The sequence below is a fragment of the Gymnoscopelus braueri genome (genome assembly GCF_963280865.1).
Source record: "Gymnoscopelus braueri genome assembly, chromosome: 23".
NCBI lineage: Eukaryota > Metazoa > Chordata > Actinopteri > Myctophiformes > Myctophidae > Gymnoscopelus > Gymnoscopelus braueri.
This window is the reverse complement of record NC_137625.1, coordinates 27,055,126-27,072,625: the sequence shown is the minus strand read 5'-3', so window position 1 is coordinate 27,072,625 and position 17,500 is coordinate 27,055,126. Positions and strand designations below refer to the sequence as shown.

Below are 17,500 nucleotides of genomic sequence, written 5' to 3'. Positions count from 1 at the left end.
ATTAGTACATTTACTCAATACCCAAGAACTGTGCATAAGTACAATTTTGAGGTATTTTTTTTACTTTACTGGAGTATTTCCAATTTTCACTACTTTTACTTCTACTCCACTACATTTCAGAGGCAAATATTATACTTTTACTCCACTACAATTATTTGAAAACATTAGTTACTAGTTACTTTGTAGATTTTGATTATTATCACAAAACATTAACCACTTAACCACAGTAACCACTTCAGTCCTATATACATTTCGGCCATTTGAAAATAGCCGATCTACAAGCTGACAATGCGTCGCGATGCGACACATTGTGAGCTTGTAGATCGGCTATTTTCAAGATATTTGTATTCATTTTGTCCATTTGAAAACTTGTGAAATGGGACCTTCTGCATAATGAGTACTTTCTACTTTTGGTACTTTAAGTATATTTTGATACCAATACTTTTGTAATTTTACTCAAGTCAATTTTGAATTCCGGACTTTTACTTGTAAGGGCACGGCCACACCGCACTTTGATTCTACCTATGGGTGGAATCTGCCAATGCTTTTCAATGGGAATGGCGTGGTTTGATGGTCTTGCGCATCTGTCCGCGTGTCGCGCACACCTTGCGTTTATGCGCTCTATACACCTTGTGTATTTGAAGCAGATAAATGCTCGAGACAAAATGCTGCTTTCCCCCTTCTGTCCAATCGGGTGAGTCGAAGGCGGACCGTCCCAAGACTCAGAAGCTCGCAATTGAGCAACTGCGGGCTACGGGGAGGGTCCTGAAAGTGAGTGACAGGTGCGTCACTGGTTATTGTGACAGAATGCGCTGCAAGCTACTCCGTTTTTTTATAGACTCTTTCGCTGGCTGCAAAAGAGTTTATCAGCGGGCAGCCATAGTTTGGTGTGGCCGTGCCCTAACAGAGTATTTCTACATTGCAGTATTGGTACTTTTACTTCAGTCAAACATTTGAGTACCTTTTCCACCACTGCTTCAACCCCAGCATCTATATTCTGGGGGATTAGCCAAAAATAGCAGATTTGGTGTGTAGACGGTAAAAATGGTTAGTTTTACTACAGTAAGTCTAGATCAGTCAGTGGTTCTCAAACCTTTTCATGTCAAGGACCCCCAAATTGACATTTATTAGCCCGCGGACCCCCATTTGAAAATGCATGCCAAGGACCCCCATAAGAGAAGATTTTTACCGCTCTAGCAGTGATTTTCAACCATTTTAATTTTAAGGACCCCCAGTTTGACATGCATTAGGCTACGGACCCCCATTTAATGGCAGTTCTATCTCTGGCACCCCAAATTTATATTGTAAAATCAATGTTAATTTAACTCTGAGAGTGTACAAATGGAACCAAATGGACCCATCAGGGTCCATTTGATTCCATTTGTACACTCTCTGAGTAACAGTTTGGTTCCTAACTATCTATCATTTAGCTGGGGACCCCCTGGAACTCCCTCAAGGACCCCTGGGGGTCACCGAATCCCACTTTGAGAACCACTGGTGGTGCTAGAGGCTAACGTTGTCCCTGAAGAAGATCTTCAGAGGTCCAAACGTTAGTATTCAATGAATGATCCTGCATGGTGGTTATGTGCAGTCTTTTCTTCACTTCACGTCTTTACCAAGGTCAGCAGCACCTCGTCAATACTGGTGCGCCCTTCTCCTGTTTGTTTGCCAGAGGCTAAAGCTGTAATATTATTGGTTCAAATTGAATGCAGAATTATATAATACAGCATTTATACCTGTAAGAACATGAAATGGACCATACAAACATGAGCGTTTAGATATATTCTACCATATTGCATGGATTACTTCTTGTCCTTTCATTAGCGACAGGATAAAGGTATAGTCAGTGGTGTAAAGTAACTAAGTACATTTACTCAAGTGCTGTACTTTACTGGAGTATTTCCAATTTTCAGTACTTTTACTTATACTCCACTTCATCTCAGAGGCAAATATTGTACCTTTACTCCACTACAATTATTTGAAAACTTTAGTTACTAGTTACTTTTTAGATTTTGATTATGATTACAAAACATACATTAACCACTTCAGCCCTATTTAAACTTTGACTATTTGATAGTTGACAATCTACAATCTTGTAGTTCGGCTATTTTCAAAAGATTTTTTGAATACATTTTAGACATATAAATTGTGAAACGGGATCTACTTTTGGTACTTTAAGTACATTTTGATACTGATACTTTTGTACTTTCACTCAAGTACATTTTTTATTCCGGACTTTTACTTGTAACAGAGTATTTCTACATTGCAGTATTGATACTTTTACTTAAGTAAAACAAAATAATACTTTTTCCACCACTGGGTATAGTACACAGAACGGTTAAGTACTGTACCTTGACAAGCCTCCTACCTCTGTTCTACTCCAGAGGTTTTTACAGCATCCATTCACGTGGAACATAATCCTGAGGTTCTCATTTTTCTCCACTATACAGCTTAGGCTATAACACACTTCACTTGAACACACGCACACGCATACTCTTTGCTCCACAGTCCATTTGATCTGGTTACATGCTGTCTACAGTGATGGATGCGCAGAGAACACACTGCAGTACAGCAGAGGATAGAGGGACCTTTTCTCAAACCCTGGGGGTCTAAATCCTTGTTGACTCAACCTGCTGGGTGACTAAAACCATGGCAATTAAACCCTTAATAGTGGATAAATCCAGGGTTGACTAAACCCTGGGAGCCTACACCCTGGGTGTTTAAAAGCTGGGTAACTAAACCCATAGTGTCTAAAACTGGGTTGTGATATCACTGTAAGGAGGTGGAGGGGGGGGGGGGGGGCGACAGAGAGAGACAGACAGACAGACAGAGGGAGAGAGAGAGAGACAGAGAACTAGGGAGGGAACGTGAGGTAGACAAATAAGGCAGAGAGATAATAGTGAGAAACGTAATGAGAAAATGAAAGAGTGAGAGAAGGAGAGATGAACCGTGCCGGATTAGGACAGTCTGGGCCAGTCTGCTTTATGTGTGCCGGGGTCAAAGGTCGCAGAGCCACTAATTGTTGGTTTTCCAGTCATTAGAAATGTTCAGAGACAAATGAAAACAAACTGATGAAATAATGTGTATTTCTCTTGGTCGTTTTCCCTCGGGTGTGTGAGTGAGTGTATGCGTGCGTGTGTGTTTGTGTGTGTGTGTGTTTGTATCTTTGTATTTGTGTGTGTGTGCGCGTGTGCGTTACGTGTATCTTTAGATGTACAGATTGAGACAGGATATTAACATTGGCTGTAATCTGAACCAGACTGCATCATAAGTCCTCTTCTGCTGCTATCTCTTTCTCAGGTTCCAGGAGACAGGTTCCAGAACCAAAACACTTTGCTCAAAAATGTCAAAGCGCCTGCGTGTTTATATAGTCTCAGGAAGAACTGATTCTGATTCAATGAGGCTGTCAATTCAGCCTCATCGTCATGACATGAGATCTACTGTACAGTATGTGGGTTCTACACAGTAAGATTCAGTGGTGGAAAAAGTACTAACATTTTTTACTTAAGTAAAAGTATCAATACCGCAATGTAGAAATACTCTGTTACAAGTAAAAGTAAAAATAATTACTTAAAAGTACAAAAGTATTGGTATCAAAATATACTTAAAGTGCAAAAGTAAAAGCAGTCATTTTTCACAAGTTTTTAATGTATAAGAATCTTTTGAAAATAGCAGATCTACAAGCTCACTGGCTCTTTAGCAAAGAGGAAGTACATTTTCAGGACGGGATACCAATTCCATCCAATCTGAACTGATACAGTATACAGGATAAATAAGTTGATACATGATCTTTATGGGGTTCTCTCTCTTGATTGGATGACACCTGAAAATGTATTTCTTTGTTTAGCTACTAAAGAGCTGGAAAGACGGGGAGACCCCTGAAACTGAACAAACACAATTGATTATCACCACAATATATTTGATACTTTTCCCCCCTTTTTTTTAACAATGAACATTTTGTTTTAACCCCCCAAAAAATATCACCTTTTATTGAACTCCGAAAGATGTAAAAATGGCATTTGGTTCCTAGTAGAGGAACAGCTACTGTACAGAGGACTTTTGCATGCCCCAGCAACGGTGAGGAAATCGGAAGGAGACAGCTCCTTTATATAGACTTCTGTTTCGTGTACTCATTCATCTGACGAAGGTCAGACCGACCGGAATGTCACCGTAGTATTTGAACAATAAACAGTCCTGTTTTTATAGGAGGGTGAGAGTGTCTCACCTCCTTCCCCTTACTGCGAACTGATCCTAGACCAGAGTGCATGAGAGTGCATGGGGTCCAAACCTCAACGCCATCATCTTGTACTTTACAGAATAGATATTCTAGGATCAGCTCTAGAATCCATGGCAGGGATGTGAGGTTGAGAAGAATTGTCTGTAATCTCCTGAGCATGCTGGATAATCCCCCGTCCGTCTCTTTAAACTCACACTCACTTAATCTTATTTTTGCAATTATTCTGGCTGCTGGAAGTACATACTCTAATCTCAAGATTATTGTAAATCTGCGAATCTGTCATCTCTCTCTTTTTCTTTTTAAATCCTCTCTCCTTTTTCCTTGCCCGGAAAAGTTTTGCGTGTCACTTTGTGAATGTTTGTTTTTCTACAGTATTCCTTATTGACTTCTGGATTCTGTCCAGCAATAGCACTATTTTAGATGTGTCCAAATGTGTTTCGGTGACATCTGTCAGATTATGCATAGAAACAACAATTCATGTAGTCTGTGTTAAATTAGCAGCTCGTTAGCATTTGTCATACTTGTGGATATTTTGATCCTCAAGTTCTCCTTGACCATGCAAACAACCGTTACTCCTGGGTTGCAAAACGACACACTTACAGTTATAATTTCTCACTGATCAGCCAGGCCGTCATTGCCGTGGTTGTTGCGTTGAAAACGCGTTGCAAATGCCTTGTCCATATATGGAAATTGGACAAGGCCTCACGCTCCCTCAAGGGGGGCCGGACCGCAGTATAGGAACTACTGGTCTACTATAGATTTGCAGCGGCCGTTGTCTGTGTACGGGTCTGTCTGGGGCGGGCGTGCAGATAATGGTCATAAACAATAAGATTCCGCTATTTTTGTAATTTTTCGTTTGAGAATTATATAATGCGTCCTTGTGTCCAGGCACATGGGGGGGGGGGTTCTTCTAAGCTTTTGTCTGCTGTAAGAAGTGGAGGCTCCAAGGAAATGAAAGATTTGAGACAAAAGTCATGTTGTATCATTTCTTTGCGGCTGATATGTGATGTGTAATGGAAGATGTAGATGCACTGAAGCTTTGATTTTTGTATGTGACCTGTTTTTAGCTAAAAGAAAAACTGTAATAGCCCTTGATCGACTTGCTCTGTAAAATCTGCTCCTGGCTTGCTGATAACAAACTTCTTAAAACGGAATCCATTCTCTTTGGGTCCAAAATAAACCTCTGCAAGGCTGATGGCTTCACAGTAAAAGTGGGTGACAATGTGATCATAAGAAAAGAGGAAAAATACCTACCTGGGTTGCATTTTAGAGTCAAATCTTTCCGGTGAAAAAATGGCAACAAAAGTAAACAAAAAAGTCAACCAAAGTAACTATTTTTGTACAGGATCTACTCTCTGGTCAGTAAGAATACATTGAGGACTCTAACAGGAGAACTCATCCAAGGTTACTTCGACTATGCATGCACCTCATGGTACTATAACACCACAAAGGCCTTAAAAACAAGGCTCCAGACATCCCAAAACAAACTGGCCAGGCTACTGCTTGGCCTCACATCTACAACTCATTTAACCCCTGCTCACTTTGCTTGGGTGGGATGGCTCAGGGTAGAGGACAGAGTACAGCAACTTGCAATGGGCCTGGTCCACAAGATACACAACACCACAAAGACAGCATGTACCTGTCAAACTGCTTCAAAAACGTCAATGACGTCCACAATCACAACACCAGAGGGAGCTCCACAAATCACGTTCAACACAGATTTGTTCTACTGCTCTGCCACAAAAAATTGCAATGCGGCTGCCCTAACAAGAGTTATAAAAACATGTGAATCCTAAAGGCGTTTGCAGACAGGGTGCGATTTTTCGCACGAAAAAAAACTGACAATATCATTTTTTTAATTAACACATGCTTCTCTATGACCTCATACACACCGGCTCCGAATTTGCCGTGCGGTGGTGCTTTTTTTTTTTTTTTTTTCAATCGACCCCGGTTCAATTTGTGTGTCTTTTCGCGTGCGGTAAAAACTGATTGACTAATCGCACCCTGTCTGCAAAGGCCTTTACTTTAAAAGAGCACTTACAGGTGGCTGCAATTCGGAACTGGCCCCTGTAAAAAGTCAAAGCCTAAATCCCCCCCCCCCCCCCCACAACTGTTTACTGTACACATTTTTGTTCCTGATTTCTACCCGTTGATATGATGTTTACGTACATATTTACATTTTCGATTTATACCCGTTTTTTTTTTTTGTGATGTATATTTTTCTGTCATTAAATGTTTCGATGAATTGAGTGCAAAGGACCCAATGGAAACAAGCCACAGTGCTTTCTTGGGTTTAAAATGGGTTGGGTTTAACAGACCTTGTATTGAACTGTACTTCCCTGTGCTTGTCTTTGCAAACTGTAAAGTATTCAATCAATCAGTGGTAATTCCATGGTGGTAACAGCTGCTACCCCCAGATCAATGTGTGCTGCAGGTTACCAGTCTACTGATAAACAAAAGATGTGTCCATGTTATAGCACCACCATGACGCTGATTGGAATATTTTTTTCCCCCATACAGTAGGTAGCAGCAGAGATTTTGAACTAACTTTCTGAGATCCAAAGACTTTTAATGCAAAATAATTATCGTAACAAAAGCAAAAGATTTTCCAGCACCTGTGGTGTTTGAACCCCTAAAACACGCATACACAGAACAGAGTTTACAATAAAACAGTGGCAGATTATTAGCGGAGTGGCTATCTACTCTGATTTGAACGGTATGGTTGGGGATGAGATATGTTGTCTATAATTGTATTGATTGTTAGTTGAATAATGAAAGTTCCCACACATGTGAGTAAATGCAATTGTTTTGTTGTTATTTCTCTTCATCCATTAATTCATCTCTTCTCCCCTTCCTCTCCTTTCTCTCCAGGCTCCGATTACTCTCCTCCTCCCCCGCTGCCTCCCCCGCCTCCTCCCAACCTGACCAATGACCACGGCGGCGGCCGCCACGGTGAACGAGAAGGGGGCGGGGTCAGCCTCGGGTCGGGCGTGGTCGGTCTGGCCCCGGAGCACGTCCCCACCCCCGGCGCGGCTGTAAGCTGGCAGGCGGCCATCGATGCCGCGCGGCAGGCCAAGATGATGGGCAGCATGAGCATGGGGGCGGTGGGCGGGTCCACGTCGTCAGGGGTGGCGCTGGGTTCCGGAGGGGGCGGGCCCATCTCCACAGCCAGCTCCACCCAGAGGAAGAGGCAACACTACGCCACCAAGCCCAAGAAACAGACCTCAACGGCGGCTACGCGGCCGCCCAGAGCCCTGCTCTGCCTCACGCTGAAAAACCCCATTAGAAGAGCATGCATCAACATCGTAGAGTGGAAGTATCCTTTTATACTAAGACTCCTCTCCTCTCCTCTCCTCTCCTCTCCTCTCCTCTCCTCTCCTCTCCTCTCCTCTCCTCTCCGCCTCTTTTTACTCATTTTGAGGTGATGTATTCTTTCTTATTAGATAAGCGACACATCTTTCTCTATTTCTCCCCTTCTCATTTCATTTTTAGCCCCGCAAGCAGCGGATGTGTTAATCCTTTAGTGATAGAATATACCCCCCAAAAGAATTCTGTCAGGATTAATAATTCTTAATTTCCCTTCTTCTTTAAAAAAAATACCTTAATTAAGGATGGTCGGTTCAAACCATGTTGGTCTGGTTGGTTATAAGGAGCCGCATGGCCTCTAGAGGCCGCTAGCGGTGCTTTTGGACTCTTAGTCTTGCTCATTTCTCCATCTGTACCTCTCAAGAGGTGAAGGAATAATTTGTCATTTTCATCCTTCTGTCACACTCCCCCACTTCCTCTCCCAGAGAAATGTCCCTCCTCTACTCCGCTCCACCTTCTGTGTCCCTCCTGCAATTCTTCATGCTCTCTCTCTCTCTCTCTCTCTCTCTCTCTCTCTCTCTCTCTCTCTCTCTCTCTCTCTCTCTCTCTCTCTCTCTGCCTCCTCATCTAATTTAGCCTCGGTCCTTCTCCTTCATTATTTCTCTCCATCGTTCACTCTTTCCCTCTTTTGCTTCCTTCTTCCTTCTCCTCTCCTTCCCACTTTTATTTATATTTCCTTTCCATCCTTTTCAGTGGTTTTTCGTCCTTCCCTTCATTTATCCCCTTCTGCCTTTCTTTCTTCCCTTCTTCCCTCTCTTTTTTCATCTGTTCTCCTGTTAATCTTCCCTCTGTTCCTGGTCCTCTCTGGGGAGAGAAAAAGAGAGAGGGCGGGGGGGGAGAGGGCAGATGAAGGAGTGTAGCCTAACGATCGGTTGGAGAAGAGAAATGAGCAGTAGGTGAAAGGAGGTGGGTAGGGTTGTCACGATCATGACATTTTATTGGTGTGTAATGTCGTGTAAATAATTGCGATTAACAATTTAATTGTGTTTTTGACATTTAACATTGGAACGTACAAATTACATTTAGGTTGGCTTTGTAAACTCTAATTGCACAGGGAAGATATGACAAATAATTCAAAAAATTACTGACAATGACCGGTACCAATCATCAAAATAGATCATGTACTATGGCCAAAAAAGTTGAAAAAGCTGACCTACAAGCTCACGTATCGCATCATGACGCGTTGTGAGCTTGTGGATCTGCGATTTTTGAAAATGTATGACATTTCTTTCAACGGATGAATTTATACAAATGGCAATTCTGATGATTATGGAGAATAATTGCAATAATCTCAAATAATTGATCAGGCTATTATGTAATGATTGTGACAGACCTAGAGGTGGGAAGGAACAGTAAAGACAGAAGGAATTAGAGCAGAGAAGGGGAACTGATAACTTACCTAAATTATTACATTTAGTATTACATTTAAGATATTAGCAATTATAAGCTCTTCATACAATGGTTTTCGGGGCAATTTCATACCCACAACCTGATTTGGATATGTTGTTATAGGCGAAAATGTACAAAATATTGCAATAAAATAAAATACATAATTGGGGATCCATACCACAGACCTGGCATCTATTCAAATACCATGCTATTTGTATAACATGCATGGCATCTGTAAACAAACAAGCATACAACATACAGTACATAGCATCTGTGGACATATCTAGCAGCTGTCTAAATAACATAACTATCTAAATAACGTATATGTGGATCAGTGGTTGTCAAAGTGCGGTCCAGGGACCATCAGGGGTCCTTGATGGGGTTCCTGGTAGGCCTCGGAAAAATCTGAAACCATCTATATTAGAAGTTATTAGCCCAATGAGAGAATGAATGACGATCATAGGTTTCACTCTCTCCACTGTACAGACTCACCTAACAGTACCAGACAGTTTTAGAATTCTGTAAATCATGGGTCTTACCCAGGGGGTCCGGGACTCCTAAAGGGGCCCGGGGTCCTCAGATTACGGGGGGCCGCCAAAATTGTGTGACAATGTTTGTGTGCTAGAAACTTTTTTAAATTGTATTTATTATTAACCACTTGAATCCTAGCATCCCTATTCTGAGGGAAACACCAGCCGAAAATAGCAAGTAGTGTGTGTGCATAGTGTGTGTGTGTGTGTGTGTGTGTGTGTGTGTGTGTGTGTGTGTGTGTGTGTGTGTGTGTGTGTGTGTGTGTGTGTGTGTGTGTGTGTGTGTGTGTGTGTGTGTGTGTGTGTGTGTGTGTGTGTGTGTGTGTGTGTGTGTGTGTGTGTGCGTGCGTGCGTGCGTGTGCACGAGATGGCAGCCCCAAAATCTCCTTCCCCTGTTACCATGACAACAGTACCGGCTCTCAACAGGTCGATGGGGCTTGCGCACACACACACACACACACACACACACACACAGTGCAGTAATAGCAATTAAGCTTTACCTGAACATGTTGAGTTGTAGTGTAATATACAGTAGCATACAGTTTCTACCCACACCTTTACACCAACATGTAATAGTGTAATATAAACACTCTAATTTAAACCAACATATTCAGTGGTGTAAAGTACCTAAGTACATTTACTCAAGTACTGTAGGCCTACAATTTTGAGGTAGCCTATTTTTACTTTCTTCAGTATTTCCAATGTTCAATACTTTTACTCCACTACATCTCAGAGACAAATATTGTACTTCTAACTCCACTACAATTATTTGAAAACTTTAGTTACTAGTTACTTTGTAGATTTTGTAGATTTTTGTATTATTATTACAAAACATACATGAACCACTTCAGCCCTATATACATTTCGGCCATTTAAAAATCGCCGATCTACAAGCTCACAATGCCTCACGATGCAACGCAGTGTGAGCTTGTAGATCTGCTATTTTCAAAATAATAGAATATTTCTACATTGGAGTATTCATACTTTTACTTCAGTAAAACATGTGAGTACTTCTTCCACCAAACACACACATTTAAACCAACATATTGTCTCTGTCGGGTGGGAACCTTGTATGTCCAAAACCATTCTTTTTTTTTATTGTTGTTTTCAAAACAATTTAGAAAAGTGAAAATAGCCGGCTATTTTCACCACTTTCGTGTGACACTCTTGTATTGAAGTAGGACATAATACGAAAAAACATAAAAAGTTGAAATATGGAGATAAGAGGTTTCTGCCCGAGAGCAACGATAGAATCAAAACACACAAGTGTTTCGCTGATGACAAACTGTGTGTTCTTATATTCCGGGTCAGAACCATGTGTGTCTGGTTTTAACCCTCAATATGTCTGGAGTGTGTTCTAACAAAGTTTTGAGTGTGTGTGTGTGTGTGTGTGTGTGTGTGTGTGTGTGTGTGTGTGTGTGTGTGTGTGCGTGTGCGCGTGTGTGCGCGTGTGTGCGCGCGCGCGTGTGTGTGTGTGTGTGTGTGAGAGATTTGGAGGGTTTGCCAGTGATGTTTAAAGAATCAGTCCGTAATTCCAACATAAACAGCAGCTTCCCCACCACAGACACACATAAAACGGGTTGGTCTTTGATGTCTGGAGTCTGCTTGTGGTGGAGAGACATATGACATGATCCTAGGACGGTGGTTCTCAAACATTTTTCATGTCAAGGACACCCAAATTAATATGTATTTGTCCGTGGACCCCCATCAGAAAATATGTTGTGCCAGGGACCCCCAAGATTAGTTTTGTTAACATTTTCCAAAAATGTTCAAACATTTTCATTGTCTTTTCAAGATTTTATGAAAATAGCAGATCTACAAGCTCACAACGCATTGTGATGTTATAAGTTTATTAGCTTGTAGATTTGATATTTTCAAATAGCCGATGTCTATACTGTAGGGTTAAAGTGGTTTATCTCATTTTGAGGCTATATTAACTAATTATGCTGGGGACCCCCTGGAACCCCTATCTAAATGCTGATGCAGTTAACAAAAGTCACTCTTCACCACAAAACTACAAGCTTATGTTTTAATAGCGGCATCGGGAGAGAGTTTTTTATTTCAGATATTATTTTCATATGATGTTTGGCGCATAATGAAAATTTTATTTCACAATTATGTTTCAAAATACACAGCACATATATACATAAACTTTTGGCCACTCAAATAGAAAATAATAGCCAGTTGTTTCAGCAGGATGCACAAACAGGACAAGAATTGGATGTATGGGGAATCAAACCTGTGAACATCTTGTTCCAGGACATACTGTAGCAATAGGCTACTAGTGGTTCTCAACCTGTGGGTCGGGACCCCCAGGGGGGTCCCCACATGATTTAAGTACAATTTTGAGGTACTTTTACTTCACTGGAGTATTTCCAATTGTCTATACTTTTACTCCACTACATCTCCGAGGCAAATATTGTACTTTTTCTCCACTACAATTATTTGAAAACATTAGTAACTACTTTCTTTGCAGATATACATTATTACATGATAAAACATACATTAACCACTATAGCCCTATCTAGGCTATTTTCAAACATTTTAGTACTTCTACTTTTGGTGAATTCCGGACGTTTACTTGTAACAGAGTACTTCTACATTGCAGTATTGATACTTTTACTTAAGTAAAACATTTGAGTACTTTTTCCACCACTGGTCACGGCCTGAAAAGGTTGAGAACCACGGGGCTACCAGACCACCATGCATGGGGTAAAAAACACGAGACTACTCTCTCAGATGAAGATGTTTACTATGCCTCACCCTGGGGGTTTGTGGCCAAACCACAATCCAAACAGAAACAAAATGGCCGACCCAACCACTGACAGCACTTACATGAGATGGGTGATTTATATTTCCCATGTGAGCAACTCTGAGGCTATAATCATCTTGATGGAACAGAAGCCTGTCTCAGCTGGCACGGCTTGGAGCATGATTTATACACTGTTGTACGACAGAGGATAAATTACACATGGGTCTTTATAAGGCGATAATGGCTCTCTAAACACAAAAAACATCTAACAGAATAAATCTACACCCGTCCAATATAGACTGGGTTCAATTAGACTACAGTGAACTGCAGTGAACTTTGAGATTTACCCAGAAATCTACACAAACATCACTAAGCTAAAGAAAACTAAAGATGAAGAGTTAGGATTTATTTCAGTTACGCTTTTTTATTACAGCTAAGCTAACTGATAAACAACCTAATCTCAAGTAAACTTCATAAAGTATAGCTTGTAATTTATAGGCTACTGTAAACTACAATGAACATCCCAAAGAGTTAAACAAAGCTAAGCTACGTTTCGAATCACTGTAGGCCTATGCTTAAAATAAATATCCTTAACTAAACTAAACAAAACTAATCTGAACTAAGCCAAGACCAACTGTAGCTTGTAGTGTTGTTATGCTAAGATAAGATAAGCTAAACCAAGCTATGCTAGACTAAAGTATGGTAGGAGTAAACACTGGACTCATAGGATATACCCAAAGGGGAAAAAAGAAATAAATTGAACAATTAAAGATTGTAGAAAGAGATGGAGGGAGAGAAATAAGGATACAGATAACACAGAGAAGAAAGAAAGAAAGAACAAGTGGATAGACAGTGAAGAAAATAAGAGAACACAGAGAGGAGGGAGGTGACAACAGTGGTTATTGAGTTGATGAAAACCAGACCTCCTCTTGTTCTCATCCACATTCTCTCTCTCTCTCTCTCTCTCTCTCTCTCTCTCTCTCTCTCTGAGGCCAAAAATAATGAGGTCGCGCCCCTCTTAAGGACCGGCCCAAATAAAAACTATTCTCTCTCTCTCTATCTCTCTCTCTCTCTCCCTCTCTCTCTCTCTCTCTCTCTCTCTCTCTCTCTCTCTCTCTCTCCTCTCTCTCTCTCTCTCTCTCTCTCATACACACACATCCCTTCCACCACGCGACAGGCCTGCTTCTGTCTACAGCCATATTAGGACATACACCGTCTCGTCCTCTCTCTCTCTCTCTCCATCTCCCTCTCTCTCTCTCTCTCTCACTCACACACACACACACACACACACACACACACACACACACACACACACACACACACACACACACACACACACACACACACACACACACACACACACACACATACGGTACCCAAAAATAATGTTTCACTGTTTATCATTAAGCAAACTTAGAAGCTTTTATCCCTTGTTATATACACTGCCTGTGCACTGTGTGTGGGTGTGGGTGTGTTTGTGTGTGTCTCTGTGTGTGTGTGTGTGTGTGTGTGTGTGTGTGTGTGTGTGTGTGTGTGTGTGTGTGTGTGTGTGTGTGTGTGTCTGTGTCTGTGTGTGTGTGTGTGTGTGTGTGTGTGTGCACGCGCGCGCCCATGCACGTGTATGTGACATACTGGACATAGTGCAAACATACTGGATCACAGACATCATATAGACAGTACATATACAATAGGACATTACAGACATATAGGGCATAACATTTGTGTTTGTTCACACATTATCTTTTCTATTAATATGTTGGATTCATGTTCATTTGTGTTTTCAGATACGACTCAAACCCTCAATAGTCTTTGACTCTATAAATAGCAGATCTACAAGCTCAAGATGTTTTGAGCTGGTAGATCTGCTATTTTTGGCTAATGTTCCCACTCAGAATATGGATGCTTGTGATTAAGCGGTTAATGTTAAAAGAAAAAGAGAAAGAGATCCTATCACACAAAGATTTGGCAGCCCCCTGTAGTAACTCTGAGGACCCCCTAGGGGTCCAGGACCCCTTGTTGAAGACCCATGCTTTAGGACATTACATAAAGGACATCATATAAGTACATTACAGACTATCGATATGATCTCCGATATGATCTCCTGAGGCCGATTCTACAAATGTCTTCTAAATCCTTAACAGTTTTCTGAAACACTTGTTGCTGTAATAAGGGGTTCTCAAGATTTTTTCATGTCAAGGACCCCCAAAATGATGTGTATTTGGCCGTGGACCCCCATCTCAAAATGTAGTTCCCGGGACCCCCAGAAGCAAAGATTTGAGTTACAAATGTTCGCTTAAAAAAAAAACATATTCAAAGATTTGCACGAATGTTCATGATTTCTCAAAAATATCAGATCTACAAGCTCACAGCGCGGCACGGAGTGCCGCGCTATGAGCTTGTAGATCTGCTATTTTTGAATAGCCAAAGTATAAAATAATGGTTAAGGTGGTTAAAATCTAAAATGACACATGCTTTCCCGGTCCTAACAGGTTAACGTGCTGTTTCTTTACTCCTGTACTGTGTTCTGTATGTCCATGCATTGTATTCTGTGTTCCTTAACACTGGCGTCCCCGTCAGACCGTTTGAGATCATCATCCTGATCACCATCTTTGCTAACTGCGTGGCCTTAGCCGTATACATCCCCTTCCCCGAGGACGACTCCAACGCCACCAACTCCAACCTGGTGAGTCAATCTACTAATATATACGCCTTTTAAAACGCCACAATGGCGGCGCTCAGCCGCTCACCTGATACCTGCTTGATGATGAGGTGTTGACATACAGCAGTGGTTCTCAAACGTTTTCATGGCAAGGACCCTTGAATTGAGATGTGTTTGGCCGCGGGGGTCCCCCATCTCAAAAGAGTTTGTGCCAAGGACCCCCAGAATAGAAGATTTGTGTAAAAAAAATCGAAATAAGTCAAAGAATATCAAGAAATCTTACGATTATTCAAAAATAGCACATCTACAAGCTCTTCGTGACGCGCCGTGAGCTTGAACATTGGCTATTTTTGAACAGCCAAAGTATAAAACATGGTTAAAGTGGTTAAAATGACTGTGATGCTATATTAACACATTTGGCTGGTGACCCCTTGGAACCACCTTGGAACTGCCCAAGGACCCCTGGGGGTCCCCGGACCCCACTTTGAGAACCACTGCCATGCAGTATGAAGCACGTTGGTAATGCCAACAGTCCGGTTGCTATAAATTCAACAGGATTGTTCAGTCTCTCTGCTGTTGGTTGGTCTCCCTGTCGTTGTGGTCTAGTCATCAGAGTGTTGCTTGTTTGTTCCCTTGGATCGATCGTCAGCAAGGCAGTCAGTTGATTGGCAAAATCGCCAACGAACCGACCTTGAAATAATGCTGAGGTCATTCGGCAAAAGCTGTCTGGTTTTGACTGATAGTCTGGTACGTCCTATACTGTGCAAGCACATAAGAATGTCTTTCTTAGGATTTGGTTCCTCAACTCAACTTTGGAGAGAGAGAGAGAGACAGACAGACAGAGAGAGAGAGAGAATATTATTACTGTTTTCTTCCATGAAACCGTTTTGACTGAAGTCATAGGATTGTTGTTTTGCTAATTGAGTTGAGCTGTTTTGACTTAAAAAAATGTGATTAATTCCAAATAAAGAGAGAGGACTTATTCTCATCACGGGGAATGAAGTCTTCTAGCTCTGCTGGGACAATTTAAGTTGTTTGGAGTAAAAGCGATGATTAGATTTTTGAAATGTGAGGCATTCTTGTGCAACAGGATTAATATAACTTGTTTTTGGGAGATTAAGTTACCGGCCAAGTCTTGGCTCGCATAAATGATTTTCAGTGTCAACATCATAACCCCTTGTCATAATGAGAGGATATCATGTCTGTGTTTGTCACCATGTTGTGTTGTAATAATAATGAAAAACATTCCACCAAACTATGTCACTGTCAGGCAGAAACTTTGTCTATTTTAAATCTTTTTATGTTTAGTTTTTTCATAAATCAATGCCCCATTTTATAGCTCACAATTGTGCTTGTAGAACTGCCATTTTCACTTGTTTGCCGTTATAAATTATTTTTACAATTTCTCCTGTAACGACAGAATAGGGACACAAGTTTGAAAGTGGTTCACTGTGTCCTTGGGATTTATAGATATTGAACCAATGAAAAGCAATACATAATAACTACAACGGATCCATTGGAAAACAGGTTATTTTTTCCATTTCCAACAGTTTTGGACCTGAGTTGTCCGCCTCACAGCGATGCTATTTCGTTGTATATTTCTTTCTGCCTTTCTTGTCTTTTCCTTTCCATCACTTTCTCATCTCATCAAAGAGAGAGGAAGTAATCACTAAGATTCTCCTCCAATAGAATTTTAACTCTTATCGCACGCACGCACGCACGCACGCACGCACGCACGCACGCACGCACGCACGCACGCACGCACGCACGCACGCACGCACACACACACACACACACACACACACACACACACACACACACACACACACACACACACACACACACACACACACACACACACACACACACACACACAAACACACACGGCACAGCTGTGGTCCATTAGTGTTGTAGCAATCAGACAGGAAGCTTTGTGCAGAGAGATCAGAGCTTAAATACATGTTTGAACTCTGCTTCCTTGCTTCAGTGTATGTAAAGAGAGAGAGAGAGAGATGTCATCTGCGATGTGTGTTCCACATCTGTTTGTGTTACGTTACATACCGTCTGTCTGTTCTTCCTTTAACCTCTTAAACTCCAGCTTCCGTATTGTGTTGGAAGGCATACGCAGAAAATAGCTTTGTGAGCTTGTCGATCGGCTATTCCCACAATAACGGAAAACAGAAAATACACCAGCGTGGAGCCCTGAGGGACTACGATCAGCCATATGGGGTTTAAGTGGTTAAGCTCAGTTCAGAGGCTTTATTCGAAATGATCAGTTAGTATGAAATGTTGCCAAAGCCTGGATAATACTATTATCTATTCTATTCTATTCTATTCTATTCTATTCTATTCTATTCTATTCGATACAGATGTGTTTCTTATGTAATTGTTGGGAACACGTAGCTTCTTCTTCTGTTAATGTCTTTCTATTTCTGTCGATACCCCATAATAGTATGCTGCTCCGTCTCCCAGGCGACGGCCAGTAATAGCATCAGCAGAGGTTGTCATGGATATGGTAACCGTAGCGATGCTCCTGGTTTCTCCTCGGTTACACGGAGGAGGTGGCA

The 17,500-nt window shown here is 41.4% G+C and overlaps 1 protein-coding gene across 1 annotated transcript in view; it reads left to right on the top strand.

Moving 5' to 3' along the window:
• The window catches only part of cacna1c (calcium channel, voltage-dependent, L type, alpha 1C subunit), a 244,367-nt gene that overhangs the window by 55,927 nt on the left and 170,940 nt on the right, over nucleotides 1-17,500 (top strand). The window contains exons 2-3 of the mRNA XM_080421807.1: nucleotides 7,109-7,553; nucleotides 14,852-14,957. Of these exons, the coding sequence (XP_080277933.1) occupies nucleotides 7,109-7,553; nucleotides 14,852-14,957 (551 nt within the window). The remainder of the gene's footprint in view (nucleotides 1-7,108; nucleotides 7,554-14,851; nucleotides 14,958-17,500) is intronic.